This window comes from Pseudorasbora parva, chromosome 4 (genome assembly GCF_024679245.1).
Source record: "Pseudorasbora parva isolate DD20220531a chromosome 4, ASM2467924v1, whole genome shotgun sequence".
Classification (NCBI taxonomy): domain Eukaryota; kingdom Metazoa; phylum Chordata; class Actinopteri; order Cypriniformes; family Gobionidae; genus Pseudorasbora; species Pseudorasbora parva.
The window spans coordinates 8,410,305-8,429,094 of NC_090175.1; the positions used below are offsets into that span (position 1 = coordinate 8,410,305).

The window sequence follows — 18,790 nt, forward strand, 5'->3', positions numbered from 1 at the left end:
TAACCATAGAAACAGTGCCTTTGCATGTCTTTAAGATAAATGGCAGTTGGTCAACTGTCATAACGGTTGCGGGGGAAGAACCTCAACTTTTAGGAACGGCGTAAAAATGATTCAATGAAACTCCACACGGCACAATTTATATCCAGATTATTTATTACTGTAACAGTATATTCAACCAAGGAAACCGATGGCATTATACGGATAACTTACCCAACACATTTGAATTTCATGTTTAAATAGCAGTAGTAGGACATTCATAGCTCTATAACCGTTAATACTCTGGTTTTACATTCAACCATAGCTTAAAGATAAACAGACGGAAAAATAAAACAATGCCACAAACATAGCTTGATGTGAACAGGAGAACTTGCGAGTGATGTGATAGACTAATATAGTGGCATTATGTTGATTATTATAAATGGTTACTGAGGAGGATGTCCCAAAAACAAACATTCATATATAAATAAAAAATCTTCCAGATAAAAACTATGCAAATAAATTATATAAACAACAATCATGGGTTAAAGCAGGTAAGCAGCTAGTAGAAGGTTTATGCATTGTATGGTTAAGTTATCAACAGGTTTATAAAAAAAAATTAATCAACTTATTTTCTTCATAAACCACTGATCAACTCAACTTATGAGATTTGACAGTACCTGAAACAATATGAACCTTCTGAAATGCTCAGAACCGTTGACTTTACCATCCTATGCAACAATGAAAAGGACCAACATCATTTACACGGCCTCGTTCTCTTCTATAGGATGATGTTGTCATATATAAACAGGGCCCTGGATGTTAACTTGATTTCCCACCAGGGCTCAAATTCTGGAAAGTGGCGTTATAATAAGGGTTGGTGAAACTACAGCATCTGATATCGCAGCAAGGTGAGGTCCAAGCAAACCAACTAAGAGTTGACTGGGGAAAGCAGCATATTCCAAGGAAAAGGTCACCATTTACCATAAAGGACCTCACATAGCAGGTCAGGAATATAAAACAGAAAAAATAAAACTCTGAGGACCCTTAGGAAGAGTGCTGAAGAAACCAAAGAGGAAACATAAGCTGCAGGATTTTGGTCCTCCATGTGAAATGAAGGAACCTCAAGAATCGCTGAAGCAGCCATCTTGTGGCCCACCTCTAGTTTCCCTTACAGGATTGCAATGGTGGAAGATTTTCTTCAGGATGATGGCCAATCCTACTTGGTGCTGAGGAATGTATTGCACATAGAACAAACAAACACAGTCTCTCTTTGGGCTTCAGGAGCTAAAGATTCAGAGAGAGTAAAAGAACAGGGTGTAAAATCGTCTTCAATAAAACATTATTTGCACAATTCACATTTTTCCACTCATACCTGTGGCTCCCATACTGGATTTGAACACTTTATACGAGCAACAGCGGGAGCAACAACTGGCACCACAGTTACTGCAGTTTCTCTAGAAAAATAAAATGATTATCGGTGAAACAATATCACGCAACAGTTAAACTGGAAAAGCATTATAACAGAACGAGGATCAGAAGCCATACCCTTTTCTTTAAAACAGAAAACGCTGAATTGCACTGAAAACAGTTTCCTGAAGAAAGACAAAAAGACGATATGGTTATAGAGAGATATACAGGCATGTGAAAAATAAAGGACACCAGTTTGAATTCTATGGTTTTGCGTATCAGGTCATAATCAAAAATCATCTGCTCCTTGGCAGGTCTTAATTAGGAAAATACAACCTCAGATGAACAACAAAACATGACCTATTCCTACATGTCATTATTAATTCAACAAAAACCAGGCCAAAATGGAGAGGCCATGTATGAAAAACACCCCTTACTGATTCCACCTCCATAAAAGCAGAAGTTTGGGCAGTTTGCTGGTCCGGAGCATTCAGGTGTGTGTTAACACAACGCCAAGGGGGAAAGACATGATCGTAGAGAAGCAACTGTTGCTGCCATCAATCTGATAATGGTTATATGGCCATTTCCAAACTATCTGCATGTTGGCAACAGTTAGCATGTTAAATATTAAAGTTCATGGCAGTACAATTAGAAAAAGACAGGACAATTACGCCATGTTTGGAAGGTTTACTAGGAGAAACAGTATTCGCTTGCATCTGAACAAATCTCAAGACTTCTGGAACAATGTTCTTTGGACAGACGAGAACAAAGTGGCGATGCCATAATACACAGCACCAGGTTTGGAGAAAACCTAACACCTCATGCCTCATACCAATGGTCAAGCACGGTGGTGGAGGGGAGATGATTTGGGCTGGTTTTGCACCCACAGTCATTGAGTCGACCTTGAACTCCTCTGTATACCAAAATATTCTAGAGTCAAATGTGAGGCCATCTGTCCAACAGCTAAAGCTTGGCCAAAACTGTGTCATGCAACAAGACAATGATCCCAAGAACACCAGCAAATCTATAACAGAATGGATGAAAAAGAAAAGAATCAAGGTGATGCCATGGCCCAGTCAAAGTCCGGACCTCAATCTGGGGCCTTAAGAGAGCTGTGCATAAATAAATGCCCACAAATCTCAATGAACTGAAGCAACATTGTAAATAAAAGCAGACCAAATTCCTCCAGAAAGAAGCGAGAGACTGATAAAGTCATACAGAAACGATTACTTCCGGTTATTGCTGCTAAAAGTGTCTATAAGCAACTGAATCATCGTGTGTACTTAGTTTCTCACACATGGCTTCTCCATTTGGGCTTTATTTTTGTTCAATAAATAATAAAAGTGTAATGTCATGTGTTGTTGTCATCTGAGGTTTCTTACCTAATTTTAAGACCTGCTAAAGACCAGGTGATTTTTTATTTTGTCCTGATATTTAAAGCCACAGAATTCAAAAGGGTGTCCTTTCTTTTTCACACGCCTGTATAATATGGTGAAAAACAAAGTATAAAGAGCTTTATAGTAACCGGTGGTGTTGGTAGGGACCCGCTTGCGAAGTTTTTCAGTAAGTTTGGACACTTTACTGCGGATGGGCTCGTTTCTGCTCAACAACCCGTTATCAGAGATGGTGTCAAACTCAGGAACAACTGAAGACACGTCCTCGTCATCCTACCGGAAATAAACACATATACACAGAGATAAATGAATCATATTCAACTTCTGAAGAGATGAGAAGTGACAGACCTGAACCCATTAGCTCTCATGTTCAGCTTGACACCAAAAGATCCTCCATCTTCCACCTTTACATGACAAAACCTGCCACCACCTTTAAAATACCACAATACTGACTGATATTTTTCACATATATATATATGGGTCAATGATATTCATTTTTTGATCAGACTGATTAGTTCATTAAGTTAAAAATCATCTGAATGCACATTTTTTACAATGAGCATACTTTAAATGTAAATTTGTTTGTTGGTCAAAAAAAAAAAAAAAAAAAAAATCAGTCTTATCTGTTCTGTTCAATGTTACTTTCATATTGAAGTTCATGGTTATAATTATTCATAAGTATGTAGTGTCATAACTACATCTCTGACATTTATAACAAACGAAACCGTTTGAAAATCGGTTGAAATTTTAGCAAGTTATGGTTATTTAAAAGTACATGCACCATTAAAACACTGTTACGAGTGCGCGATCTGCCTGTGACAAGATGGCCGCCAGTTGCGGACGGCAACCTCCATTGGCCAACAGCACAGCACGCACAAGACATCTAGCCTTTATTATGGATATCTATGATTTACTCACCTTCATGTTATTCCAAACCTGTGAGACTTTTGTTAATTGTCGAAACACAAATTAAGATATTTTTGATGAAGTCTGAGATTGCGGTCCCTCCATTGACAGCTACCCAGCTACCACTTTCAAGCCCCAGAAAGGAAGTAAAGACATCATTAAAGCAATCCATTTGACTCCAGTGGTTTAATCTTAATGTTATAAAGCGACACGAGTGCTTTGTTTGCACACACAAAACATAATTTACCACTTTATTTACAAAAGATGAATCTCTGATGCACGTTCACGGACCAACGTCTGCTTTCAACTCGACACGTGCGGTGCTCTTGTGAATGTGCGATGGAGATTCATATTTTGGTAATTACTTTAATGATGTCTTTACTACCTTTCTGGACCTTTAAAGTGGCATTGCATAGCTGTCAATGGAGAGTCGGAAACTTTCCGGAAACCTGAGTCTCAGATTTGAGTGAAAATCTCTTCATTTGTGTTCTGAAGATGAACGAAAGTCTTACGGGTTTGGAACGACATGAGGAAGAGGAATTAATGACAGAATTTTACATTTTTGGCTGAACTAACCCTTTGATTAAGTGATAAAAATATATTTCAGTCAATTAGACCTTTTTATTATTTGCACATCAAATAGCATGACCCAAAAAAACATGGATTCATGATTCTAATATTCACGATATATTTCATAACATTAAATGAAGATATTTCCAAGAACATATGAACATGAGTTTTAACCAATCAGATCATTTTTCAATGCATCATTGACCCACATATATAAATCAGTGCACTTTACTTTTGACGCTCACTGTCCTCGTGTGAGGGTTTTCTCTCGGTGTTAGTTTAGTTCTGTATGTAGAGGGCTCTGGATCTGGAGATCAGATTTACCGAAGTCATTACAAACAGAAAAATCCCTCCGCCTGTAGCGGCACATGTGACGACTCCTGTAAATCTGAGCCCATGTTTGTTGCTGCTGAGCTTCACTTCCTGCAGTCATCCAATGACTGGCGAGAGGTCTCAGATTTCTGTGCCGTACAGCACTTAACATCATTATAACACCACAAGCCCTCCAAATACAGACTCTAGTGAAGGTTGGGCACATTTCAGGTCAATCATTCCACTCAGATGCCAAACTGGACAAATTCATAAATGCATTTTGTAAGTCGGAGTACCTCATAAATGCACAATGAATCCGCCCAACTCCTCACTATGATTGTTAGTGGGCATTCCCAAACATTTTCAGCATGAGTTTGAACCTTATAAAGAAACCTTGACCCAAAGAAAGAAGCATTTCCTGTGACGTCACTGTTAATAGAAGCCACCGAAATGAATAAAGGCATGAGGGGGGCGTGGTTAGAGCACCATGATTGACAGGCGAGTGTGGGCACCTTACGGGCTCTCCATCTCCTCTGAATCTTTGGTAGCAAATAAGCTACAGGCCCCACCTACATTCAAAACACGGGCCGGACACTTTTACAACAGTCATGCCCCTTATAACAAGATACATTCAAGTATTATTCTTTAAAAAGAATTAGGTCTGGATAAGTCCACTACACATTTCATCACTTGAAACATTAATACTAACTTTTACTATTCTATTAATTATGTTTTAATTATTAAAAAGAAACCTTGCTCTGTGTATTGTGCTTGACTAACTGGGACGAGTCAAAGCACGTAGATATGGTTGATTTCATTACTATTATTTGTTCTCCTCATTTGTAAGTCGCTTTGGATGAAAGCGTCTGCTGAATGATTACATGTATTTGGAGTTCATGGGTTAGATGAGATGCATCTGAATTTAAATTCACACCTGAACACACACACACAGTCAAGACATACAGGTCAATCTCACAAACACATTTACAGGTCACATTTCACCCCATAATAAATCATATTCTGCTTAAAGAAAATGATGCATACATAAAAAGCATCACATTACAGTGAGTAAATGTGCATAATTATCATGGAAATAATGTCAAATACACTATTGGTCTTAAAAAGAGCATCTTTTTGGTTAAGCAAAATATATGATTTGATGTAATTTTATGGTGAAGTACGACTCGTTGACAGGTTTTGTGAGATGCACCCTACATTGGCCGACTAAAATCGAATAATCATACACTAATATCCACATCTTACATACATTAGCATGTGCACATGCATTCAGAGCATATACATTGATGCAAAAACATGCACACACACAAACACAGTTCAGTCCAGGATGTGTCTTCACTCGGTTAGAGCCACTGAATGTCAAAAGCTCTCAGTTACTCTATTACTCACCACTAGAGCCAGAGGAGGGTCCTTAGAGAGCAAAGTAGAGGTCAGAGGTCAGACATGTACACATACACACTACTAAATCTGTTTGGTTAATGAGAAGGCTGATATCTACTCATGTTCTCTCACACTCTCTCTCTCACACACACACACGCACGCACGCACGCACGCACGCACGGACGCACGGACGCACGCACGGACGCACGCACGGACGCACGCACGCACGCACGCACGCACACGCATACGCACACCCACACGCACACGCACACACACACAGTCTATGTTAATGATATGTCTCCATGCCACTAGAGGGAGCTACTTACCGGCAGCACAAGCTGAGATTCCTTGAGCGAGCAAACAGCAGAAATGAAAGAACATGTCAGAAGCAGAAAGCAGAGAAACAGACAGACAGAGAGATGCTCTCCTGACCTCTATGGCATCTTTAAACACATCGTCAGATAAATAGACAGACAAATGGATGGACAGATGATAGATAGAGACAGACAGACAGACAGACAGACGTTTTTCTGACCTCTATGGCGTCTTTAAACTCATCGTCAGGCTCCGCCTCCTCTGCCTCTTCAATGTTTCCAGGGGAAAGATCCTGAACAGGAAGTGCATTCACAGAATAAGTCGATCTGGATTTAGTAGCGCAGGCAGAAAATAATCTGTCATCTAAACAATTATCATTATCTGTAGGGGTGACCCCGAATAGTCGAAGATTCGATGCATCGATATGCGGAGCCTGATTCGACCACTGATCTCACTGTCGAATCTTCGCGGGTGTTATGAAACGAGGATCATACCATTTTGGCAATATGGGGGTGCTCAATATTTTAAAGACGTGTCGCTGCAGTGAGCTGAGCATCGGTGTGCGACCCCTTTAAGGGCGCTGAGCTTCGCACCGCACCTTTAGAACACGTTCAATAAGTGTGTGTACACACACCGGCGGCAGCATTCAGCGCCTGTCCGCGGCCACTCGGGAAGTTGTTTAAAATCCTGCCGCACCACAGAGCGCTTTCGTGCAGCTCATCTGTCAGTCAATACAAAATTGAGCTTGCGTGTATATAATGTGCGCGTCAGGTGGCGGAGTGAGATCCTGAGGCGCGGGGCTGAGCTTCGTGTCCTTCACCCGCTTTAGGCACGATCTGCTTCAGAACGAGCAGTAAACGCACTCAAAGTGTTCTTTTCCTCTCTAGGCAGGTATTTTTTAGGTTTATTTATCAAAATGTTCTTTTATATATTTGTGTGATGTTCTGTATTTCGATCGCGGCTTTAACATGTTATGAGAGAACGGTTTATGAATGTTTATCCACCACATTACCTTTTAGGCGATTTAAACCTAAATAAGAAAGCCATCGTCAGTTCGTCTGTCAGTTGGCAGGCAGTTTTGGTCACTTTATTAAAAGTTGTTGCTGTGTGCAGTGTGTAAAGGAAAATAAAAACAGTTTTACCCTTCTGCTGACAGTGTCGTGCTCCTCCCAACCCGCATTCAGTCGACCATATCAGTCTATCAGTCGACCATAGAGAGATTCTGATTCGATTGTCTAAATCCTTAGTCGAGGACAGCCCTAATTATCTGTCAATAATGTGCGGTTCTCTCTCACCTCTACACTGGATGGAGTGGGTGTGCGTTCCAGCAGGTGTGCCTGATCTGGGTCACACGGTTCGATCTCCTCCACGGGCTGGACGCGGCTCGGGTGAACAAACTCCTTCAGCTCCAAAACAACTAGAGGGAGAGAAAAGAAGAAATTAGGTGGAAATATCTAGCCAAATGAAACTGAATAAAAATACTGATGTGTAAAATCAGCATGACGTCTGGCCCACACTACGACACGCCGACTCAGACAAGAGCCCATCTGACCAGCTGTAAGGTTTATTACTGCCATGCCTGAGGCCTTGCCTTCACTGACCTCTGCAGAAGTCTCTGTTCCACAGAAAGAGGGCGCTGTTGAGCACACACAGACTCAAACCCACCGGGACCGTACACAGCAGGAGAAGCGCAGTCAGGAGGGAACCATAAAACCTACACACACATTTATCATATCACAAAAAACACTGCGCACACAATACAATAGCTGCATAAATAATATTACATTTATATGTAAACTGAAGGTGTCCATCAGTTAGTATTGCTGCACTCATCCCTTACACATGTATCATGGTAAGAATAATTTCTGAGAAATTCTCTATCAAATCAACCAAATTTAGAAAATGTTTTGATTTATTTAATATTTTTCCTGAAGAAAGACAAGCATAAACGAGGATGAAAGCGCAAATATCAAATGTCACTGATGAATATTTATTATTTTTGTTATGTAACTGAATAATTATTAAAATAATAATTAAAAATAATAATGTAAGCAAAATGTCAAACATGCTACTCATTTTTTTTTTTACTAAAACCTTAACATTTCCAGTTTTTCAAAGTTATTCTAAACGTTCAGACCTGGCTTTGTCAAACCACCGTCAATGTTTGTCATCAAACTTTACTCTTCAAAAACACTCAAATAACTTTTTTAATATTTTATGCCACATTATTATCATTATATGATCAATGTTTTTGTGGCTAGTGAGGTTAAAACCAAGTTATCACAGTTTCACTGAAGTAGCAAAGTCATAAAGTACAAAAAAAGTATTGATATTTTGCAGAAACTCTGATTACTGTGGCAAATCTCCCCAAAGGAAGATCTATACTTGTGTTTCTAGAGTGATACTCACATGGAGGACACGGCGTGGCTCTCCCAGTGCAACACTTTATACACAGACTCTGCGTACACACACGCCAGGTTCAAAAGGTCGTCTATTCGCTTCAGCCTGTAAAACACACACACACACGTTTGTTTTTGTGACATATGGGGACATTCCATAGGCGAAATGGTTTTTATACTGTACAAACCGTATTTTCCTTACACTGCCCCTAAACCTACCCATCACACTCACACTCACACACACACACACACTAGGCATGTGCCGATATCAATTTTTCATGTTGCGATTAATTGATGAAGTTTTATCACGATATACGATATTATCACGATATTGAAATAAGTTGCAAAAAAAAGTGTTGCCATAGCATAACAGCTTTAAGAACTATTATTGTAAGAACAAAAATAACTGAATGTTTAAATACAATAATGCACCAAAAATATATACAGCTCTGGAAAAAATTAAGAGACCCCTCATTGAGAAATCAATGTTAAGTGGTCTCTTGATATTTTTCAGAGCTGTAAAAGTACAATTTTCAAACAGATTAAAGTGCAAAAGAATTAGGCTATAAAGAACAACAGGTAGGCTTACAAATTGCAATAACGTCTCATTATTTAATGCATTAACTAAGATTGAGCAATAGCTACATTTGGTACAGAAAGTATAATGTTTTGGTAATGTTAGTTAAGAAATACTGATCATTGTTAGTTTTATCTTAGGTCCATTAAAAGTTATTTTGATTTTAATGTTATTAAACAGTAACTAAGAAATTAACATAGAATGATTCATTCTTTATAAGTATTTTTCATTGTCAGTTTGGTAATAATGAATTAACATGTTAACTAATGAAGTCGTATCTCAAAGTTTGACTGAACAATAACAAATAATCAGAACAGTTCTAATCATTAGGGCATGTTGTAGTCCAGATTAAAACATAAAAATGTTTAAGTTTGAAAATAAATAGCCTATTAAGTCTTTAAGTATTAAGTATTTGGTGCTGTGATGAACAACATAGACCTTTTAAATCTTTGATCTCAATGTTTGATCTCAAACCTCAGGTCTATACGGTAATTCTTCAACTGTGTGACAGCTGTTTTTACAAAAACAGCTTCTGCGGGGCGATAGTGTAAGATACAAGGTAACGGAGCCTTTTATGCATTGTCGTGTTTCTTTAAAAATAAACAATGGACAAATGGAGTCTTTAAACGTCTCAGATGTAAAGTTATTCACTGTCAAAGTGACTCAAAAATGAATGGGAGTCAATGGGATGCTAACAGCAGGTGATGGCTTGGTTAGCAATGGCAGCCCCTAGGGGTGGAACGCTTTCCGAGCGCTAGATTACCCGCTTGGTGCAAACGCACGTTGGGCTTGTTTATATCTGAGCTCGTGTCCCTTTGACGCAGAATACAGCGGTGTTGGGCATTTATACGGTTGATGGGCAAAGTATTCTTGAGTGCATTATAAAAAATGTATAAATTGTTAATAAATTATTATTTACGATATTTTAAAGTGCCCACGATAACAATATTGTGCATATTCATTATCGTAATAAATCGCATTATCGAAAATCGGCACATGTCTAACACCCCCCCCCTCACACACACACACACACACACAGCCACACCCACACACACACACAGCCCTTGATCTCTCAGTCTCAGTGCTGATGTAATCAGTCAGAGGTCACATGTCCACTCACATGCCCTTGACCTCCAGCATGGCCTCCTGTTTGCTCATGTGGACCGTCTGCAGGTCTCGCCGCTGGACCGCGTGGTGCTTCTTCTTCTGAACCGCCATCTCGCTGGTCGCGCCCTGGCAACGGTTGCCGAGGTAACCCAGCACAGCCGGAGCAGAGACGGCCAGCAGCAGCAGAGACACCCATGCTCCTGAGACAGAGGAGCGCTTGAGTTCATCTTCTCTTTATGATTACTGATGTTATAGCACAGCGCTTTCATGTTTCATGCTTTTTCTTGTTACACACAACACTTTTTCTTCTCAACTAATAAACTAATTTAAAGTTAAATCAATATTTAATGCACATTTATTTATTGTTTTGGAAAGCAGATATGTAATAAGCTTGATGAGATGTAGTCACATGGACATTATCACAAGAAATATATTCAGCTTTCCGTCTTAATTACCCTGTCATACAATTGTTTTTTATGTTTATATTCATAAACCACCAACCAACTGTACATGCATAACAAAAAGCAAACAAACGTCATGACTGACATTAAATTATTCAGATTTGACCATATAAAAAGGTTTAATGTTTGTTTGTTATTGAGCATCATATTTGATACATCAGGCTTTTATGATAATATGTAGGCAATAGGGGTGTCCATGGTTAACCGATTGACCGATTAACCGTTAAAAATTGCGTAACCGAGTGAAACATTTTGCTCGGTTAAGTGGTGTCAATGACGTGCTTTGAATTGAGTTGTAATATATTTTTGCACCCCTAGAGACCGCCAGAGCGCTCCCAGACATTTTTAATATCCACAAGAAGAAGTCATGAGCAGCTTTCTAAGCGGGCAAAGAAAGCGTGGGAGCACTTTAAAAATGAGAGTGACGGGGCAAAATGCAATAGGGCTGTAACGATACACCAAACCCACGATTCGATTCGTATCACGATTTTTGACCCACGGTACGATACAAACCTCGATATGGGGGGGACAAAACAGTTTTATTCTGTACAGTATTCTGTAGCCTATTTTGCCGTCAATACCATATATCTGTATGGTCAATAGGCTACTGCCGACGTTTTCTTTGCGGTACCAATAGGCAATATATATTTAACATGAAGTATAGGGCCTCCTGTACATCAATACCAACAGAAACGCCGCGTCAGACACGCTTCTGGTGTGCAAAGAAAGAGAAAACGCCACGCAGCCGCCCCGCGGATGACACGCAACAGAAACGCCACGCAACAGAAACACCACGCTCACACCACGTTGCCAGCCGGTTGGGGAAGCTTCTTGAAACACTTACGGCAAATTGTGTGGGTCTTGTCAACTACACGATTGCCATCCTTGTTCTCCACCGGGTTGCTGAAATGTTGCCATACTGCTGACTTAAAAGTTGGACCTGGACAGGAAGGATAATTCTGGCAGTTGGAAGGGGTGTGTCGCGATTCTGCCTCCTCACATCGCGATACAGGTTCGTGGACCTGCGTATTGCGATTTCATATCGCATATCGTTACAGCCCTAAAATGCAAGTATTGCAATGCAGTGCTTACCGCATTTTTCAGGCTATAAGTCGCTCCGAAGTATGAGTCACATCAGTCAAAAAATGCGTCATGAAGAGGAAAATAACATACGTCGCACTGGACTAAAAGTCGCATTAGGGCAGAAGCAGAGCGGGAGCAGCGCGCGTTGTGCATAATGGAGCAGAAGAAAGAAAGTTTGAAGTGAGAAACTTGTGAATGACTAGAGAAAAGCAGACGTTACTTTAACTGTAATGAAGAAAACAAAAAAGCTGATCGCGGACTGAAAGCAAGATGGCCAGAGCTGAAGGGACGAGTCCACAGATGCTTGAACTCTCTGCCGGGAGAGGCTCAGCCGCGCGAGTCAAACGCTGTGTGAAATGTGAATCATTCTCGGCTGCATATTTTACTACATGCCCTAATCGTGCAGCCGCCCTCGCAGCCACTCGCATTGCTCGTGAACTGGAGCGCATCTCATCCTAATTTAACGAAACTCAGCGTACGCCTCACAGACATGAAATAGATCTTAAGAAAGCTTGAAATGTCTTTTAACAATTTAAAACGAAAAGAAATAGGCTACTCTCTGATTATGTAGTCCATGATGTGCATTTCTCTCTATAGGCGCGTTCACTATGGAGATGGCGGTCGTCAAATTAATAAACTAAAAATAACCCTGACGCACACTATGGTTAACTGAGTATTAACCGCTAAGGGCCTCGGTTAACGGTTAATGAAAAACTTGAAAAAGTGCAGCCCTAGTAGGTAAAATACAGCTCAGTAATACAGATGAGAGAGAAAATGCACTTGGTGCAGACGCTGAAATGTAAATTTAACGAGATCTTTATGAAATGCATATAAATACCAGTCATCGCTCTGAGGGCCATGTCATACACACAGTGCAATGCGATGTCAGGTGTGACGCAAGTGTTTTGAGTTTCATAGTTTCAGCCCGATGTAGTTTTCATTTTCATGTTTAAAGAGCACATGCACCTGCGCCCATCGGTTCACCCATGGTTGTGCTGGTCTGAAAGCCAGGCGTGTTCAGGAGCATTGTTGGCATGTTGCTACTTTGAGGAACGGAAAACGACTGACCATTGACCAACACAAACCTGCTCTAAGGTCAATAGCGCAGTATTTTTTGTTATTTATTACAATAAATGAATCAAGTATTTCTGTGAAATACTTGATTCTGATTGGTCAATCACGCATTCCAGCGGTATGTTATTTCCAGATGACACCCGCTCATCCGGGTACTACGAGTTATCTTGACCGGCACTACTTCTGTGCTTAACGCTGGCGCCATCTTGTGGCTTAAACAGCCGTGGGTTACAATGGAAGACTTCAAGGCAGGTTTCCTTTATAACTTTTTTAATATAGATATTTTTCTCACACAAACGCATCGATTGGAATCAGAAGGCTCTATTAACCCATCGGAGTCGTGTGGAGCACGTTATTTGACGGACAGCTGCATTTTTTATGGACTTCAAAAACAGCTACAACTACTGCTGGGATTAACGTTAGCCTGGACTTTTTAAATATAACTCCGATTGTATTTGTCTGAAAGAAGAATGTCATCTACACCTATGATAACTTGAGGGTGAGTAAATCATAGGCTTGGTTTCATTTTTGGGTGAACTAACCCTTTCAGCATTCATTTTCAACATTTAGCAGCAATAGATAAAGGCTTAAAGCAGTCTGGAGCTGATTTTCTTCGTGGAAGCTTTGCGTAAGAGCTAATAAAATATTTAATCTCAAGACAATATTTTGTGTCTAATTTATTTGAGACTAGTAGCCGTGTAATAAGCAGGATAATGTACACCCAGCCGGTTGTTATCTCAGAATAAACCCCTTCAGAGTGATGCTCCGCTTCGTGTCGGGGTCCTGATCACTCTGTCGGGGTTTATTCTGCGATAACAACCGGCTGGGTGGACATGATCTCTTACTTAAAGGGCAACATACATGCACTCTGCTTATTACACACACACACACACACACACACACACACACACACACACGCCGAATATTAAAAATTAAAGCATTACAATGTAAAAGATTATTAATGTGTACACAAATGCCTACATGTCATAATGGATAGTCATTGCATGTATCAGAATTACCTATTTGCAGTAATGATGAATGACATTGGCTACTTATTTAACCAATTGTGGCGATACACACGTGTTTACACGTACTTTACGGCCATCTACTCGAGTCTCACCTTCACTCAGCGTGAGGAAGAGGATGTTGAGCAGAACGCAGCTCATCAGAGAGCACAGCGGCATCCTCCACCTGAAAACACAAAGAGCTGAACACTGGACACACACCGCAGCACAAATAACTCAGAGATTGGACACACACCACAGCACAAATAACTCAGAGATGCGTTAATCAGAACAGCACAAGCCTTCTGATGAATCACGATACAGTCACCTAAAGTACAGACAGAAGCAAAACATAAGCGAGATGTGTGTGTGTGATCAGTAAGGGCCGCTCTCTCACCCCAGCAGGTACCGCAGCACCTCCAGCGTGTCTGTGACGGGCTCCAGGAAGATGCCCATCCGCTTGAAGCAGATCACCATGTTCAGCAGGTCAAAGGTCAGAGCTCTGGGGCTGCCCAGCTCAGAGGCGCTGTCTATGGAGGACGAGTCTTTGGGCAGATGGGCGAGTTTGGCCCGATCGCCGCCCGTCTGCTGGAGCTCATGAGGAGAGGAGGCGGTGCACTGCATGCTGGGAGATCAGAGAACACACTTCAGGACTGAGTTTATCTCTACACACACACACAGACACACAGACACACACACACACGTGACAGTCAAGAGACTCACATCTGTGAAGCACATTAAACTCATGCCTGCAGAGAAAGCTCAATCAAAAGCTTCATCACATCAGCGATGTCACGTCCAGTTTATTATCATTCATTACTGAGAAGCTGCTTTGATACAATATAATATAGAGAGTTGTATTAATAAAAGTGACCAGATCTGACTGGATCACAATCAGATAAAACACACATGATGCTTTAAAACATTTGAAATTTCAATTTGATTTGAAGAGTCAATTCAACTGATGTTAAACTGATTATAGCACAGCTGATGATTGTTTAAAACACTGATATATTAACTTCTTATGACAGTAACAAAACGCAATTATTAATAAACACGTCAACATAAGAAGAAAACACGACAACGTCAACGACATACCTTTAAATCCTTCAAACAGTGTCTTCTGCCCGCTATAGAGTCATTCAACAGTCTTTAATGTTAATAAAGAGGGATAAATATTAGATTAATCAACTTACAAATATATAAAACGCTTTATTACCATTACAGCGGGTCTACAAATATCTACTTCCGCAGTTCGCAGGCAGGAGTGCAGATGTCAGAGCGCGAGGATTGAGTGGCAGAAAGAGGAGAAGAGCGCCGAGCACATCGATCGGTTTTATTCCCTTTTTTTCGTAAGGTTATCACAGAAAACAGAGAATATACTGTCAATAAAGTATTACACAAAATATTTGTGTGTTTGCCGTTCGGTGACTTTTTTAAAAGCTGAACTTATTTTCTTAAATAAATGTTAATAGTAGTGTTCACTCATGTTATTATTGCTCGGGTTATTTTTTGCGGCTACAATCTTAATTATTAAATTGACTGTTTTCTTAGTGTAGCCAAATCTTTCCTGCCATTTATTTACTAAATACAAACATCTACAATTCTGTGAATCCATTACTGCGAGTACCTAAATATCGCTGACGCTGACATGTAGTAATGTTCACTCATGTTATTATCGCTGACTTGTAGTAATGTTCACTCATGTTATTATCGCTGACTTGTAGTAATGTTCACTCATGTTATTATCGCTGACTTGTAGCAATGTTCACTCATGTTATTATCGCTGACTTGTAGTAATGTTCACTCATGTTATTATCGCTGACTTGTAGTAATGTTCACTCATGTTATTATCGCTGACATGTAGTAATGTTCACTCATGTTATTATCGCTGACTTGTAGTAATGTTCACTCATGTTATTATCGCTGACTTGTAGTAATGTTCACTCATGTTATTATCGCTGACTTGTAGTAATGTTCACTCATGTTATTATCGCTGACTTGTAGTAATGTTCACTCATGTTATTATCGCTGACATGTAGTAATGTTCACTCATGTTATTATCGCTGACTTGTAGTAATGTTCACTCATGTTATTATCGCTGACTTGTAGTAATGTTCACTCATGTTATTATCGCTGACTTGTAGTAATGTTCACTCATGTTATTATCGCTGACTTGTAGTAATGTTCACTCATGTTATTATCGCTGACTTGTAGTAATGTTCACTCATGTTATTATCGCTGACTTGTAGTAATGTTCACTCATGTTATTATCGCTGACTTGTAGTAATGTTCACTCATGTTATTATCGCTGACTTGTAGTAATGTTCACTCATGTTATTATCGCTGACTTGTAGTAATGTTCACTCATGTTATTATCGCTGACTTGTAGTAATGTTCACTCATGTTATTATCGCTGACTTGTAGTAATGTTCACTCATGTTATTATCGCTGACATGTAGTAATGTTCACTCATGTTATTATCGCTGACTTGTAGTAATGTTCACTCATGTTATTATCGCTGACATGTAGTAATGTTCACTCATGTTATTATCGCTGACTTGTAGTAATGTTCACTCATGTTATTATCGCTGACTTGTAGTAATGTTCACTCATGTTATTATCGCTGACTTGTAGTAATGTTCACTCATGTTATTATCGCTGACTTGTAGGAATGTTCACTCATGTTATTATCGCTGACATGTAGTAATGTTCACTCATGTTATTATCGCTGACTTGTAGTAATGTTCACTCATGTTATTATCGCTGACTTGTAGTAATGTTCACTCATGTTATTATCGCTGACATGTAGTAATGTTCACTCATGTTATTATCGCTGACTTGTAGTAATGTTCACTCATGTTATTATCGCTGACTTGTAGTAATGTTCACTCATGTTATTATCGCTGACTTGTAGTAATGTTCACTCATGTTATTATCGCTGACTTGTAGTAATGTTCACTCATGTTATTATCGCTGACTTGTAGTAATGTTCACTCATGTTATTATCGCTGACTTGTAGTAATGTTCACTCATGTTATTATCGCTGACTTGTAGTAATGTTCACTCATGTTATTATCGCTGACTTGTAGTAATGTTCACTCATGTTATTATCGCTGACTTGTAGTAATGTTCACTCATGTTATTATCGCTGACATGTAGTAATGTTCACTCATGTTATTATCGCTGACTTGTAGTAATGTTCACTCATGTTATTATCGCTGACTTGTAGTAATGTTCACTCATGTTATTATCGCTGACATGTAGTAATGTTCACTCATGTTATTATCGCTGACTTGTAGTAATGTTCACTCATGTTATTATCGCTGACATGTAGTAATGTTCACTCATGTTATTATCGCTGACATGTAGTAATGTTCACTCATGTTATTATCGCTGACTTGTAGTAATGTTCACTCATGTTATTATCGCTGACATGTAGTAATGTTCACTCATGTTATTATCGCTGACTTGTAGTAATGTTCACTCATGTTATTATCGCTGACTTGTAGTAATGTTCACTCATGTTATTATCGCTGACATGTAGTAATGTTCACTCATGTTATTATCGCTGACTTGTAGTAATGTTCACTCATGTTATTATCGCTGACTTGTAGTAATGTTCACTCATGTTATTATCGCTGACATGTAGTAATGTTCACTCATGTTATTATCGCTGACTTGTAGTAATGTTCACTCATGTTATTATCGCTGACTTGTAGTAATGTTCACTCATGTTATTATCGCTGACTTGTGTAAGATGCGATCTAATTGGCCTAATTTACATATAAACATGTCGTGTTTGTGCTGCTGAACGACAGATTCAATGCAAATACTCAGGTGTAGCACAAGCTGTTTCTGAAGAGATACAGGCTTTTTAAAATATTTTTTACATCAATGTCATACCATAACAGTGCAATAATACGCCAAATCCTTCAGGCAGCCACTGTCATAGCTTTTAAGATTTTAGAGAACCCAATGGATTCAAAATACATGCTTAAAAAAGAAAAGAAAAAAGCCTTGCAGATAGAAAATTTACATTTTTGAATATATTTGCTAACAGAAAATTAAGATTTTTCCATTTCAATAAATAAATCAAAAAGATCAATAAATTTAATTTTTCTTTTCACATTTACATTTACATTTACATTTACATTTATGCATTTAGCAGACGCTTTTATCCAAAGCGACTTACAACTCAGGAGAACAGGAAGCGATCCGTCAAGAAGAGGCAACGAAACACAAAAAGTGCCCTAAATACTAAGATTTGTACACTGCTTAGAGTAGCAAAGACCAGAAAAGGAAAGAAGAAAGGAGAAATAGAGGGGGAATTTTTTTTTTTTTTTTTTTTTTTTTTAATATAAGATTAAGTGCTCATGGAAGAGATGAGTTTTTACCTGTCTTTTGAACGAAGTGAGTGATTCTGTTGTGCGTATGGAGGACGGAAGATCGTTCCACCAACCCGGAACAATGAAAGAAAAAGTTCGAGAGAGGGATTTCATGCCTCTCTGTGATGGTACCACAAGCCTTCGCTCATTAGCTGAGCGAAGGCTTCTGGTGGGTGTGTAGACGCGTAGGAGTGAGTCGAAGTATGCGGGTGCTGCGCTTGTGGAAGATCCATAAGCAAGAGTCAGGGCTTTGAATTTGATCCGGGCAGCGAGTGGTAGCCAATGCAGAGAGATGAATAGAGGTGTGACATGAGCCCTTTTGGGCTCATTGAATACAAGACGTGCTGCAGCGTTCTGGATCATTTGCAACGGTTTGATTGCACAAGATGGAAGTCCAGCCAGAAGCGCGTTGCAAT

The 18,790-nt window shown here is 39.5% G+C and overlaps 1 protein-coding gene across 1 annotated transcript; it reads right to left on the bottom strand.

Moving 5' to 3' along the window:
• Positions 1–135: 135 nt before the first annotated feature.
• On the bottom strand, positions 136–15,293 carry zfyve27 (zinc finger, FYVE domain containing 27). Its single transcript, XM_067440753.1, has 12 exons — positions 15,085–15,293; positions 14,384–14,611; positions 14,103–14,173; positions 10,378–10,564; positions 8,691–8,786; positions 7,883–7,995; positions 7,577–7,698; positions 6,502–6,573; positions 2,912–3,053; positions 1,525–1,571; positions 1,352–1,433; positions 136–1,263 (listed from the first exon to the last, which is right to left on the bottom strand). Exons 2-12 carry the CDS (start codon positions 14,608–14,610, stop codon positions 1,196–1,198), a joined length of 1,227 nt encoding a protein of 408 aa, XP_067296854.1. The 5' UTR covers position 14,611; positions 15,085–15,293; the 3' UTR covers positions 136–1,195.
• Between the last annotated feature and the right edge of the window lie 3,497 nt (positions 15,294–18,790).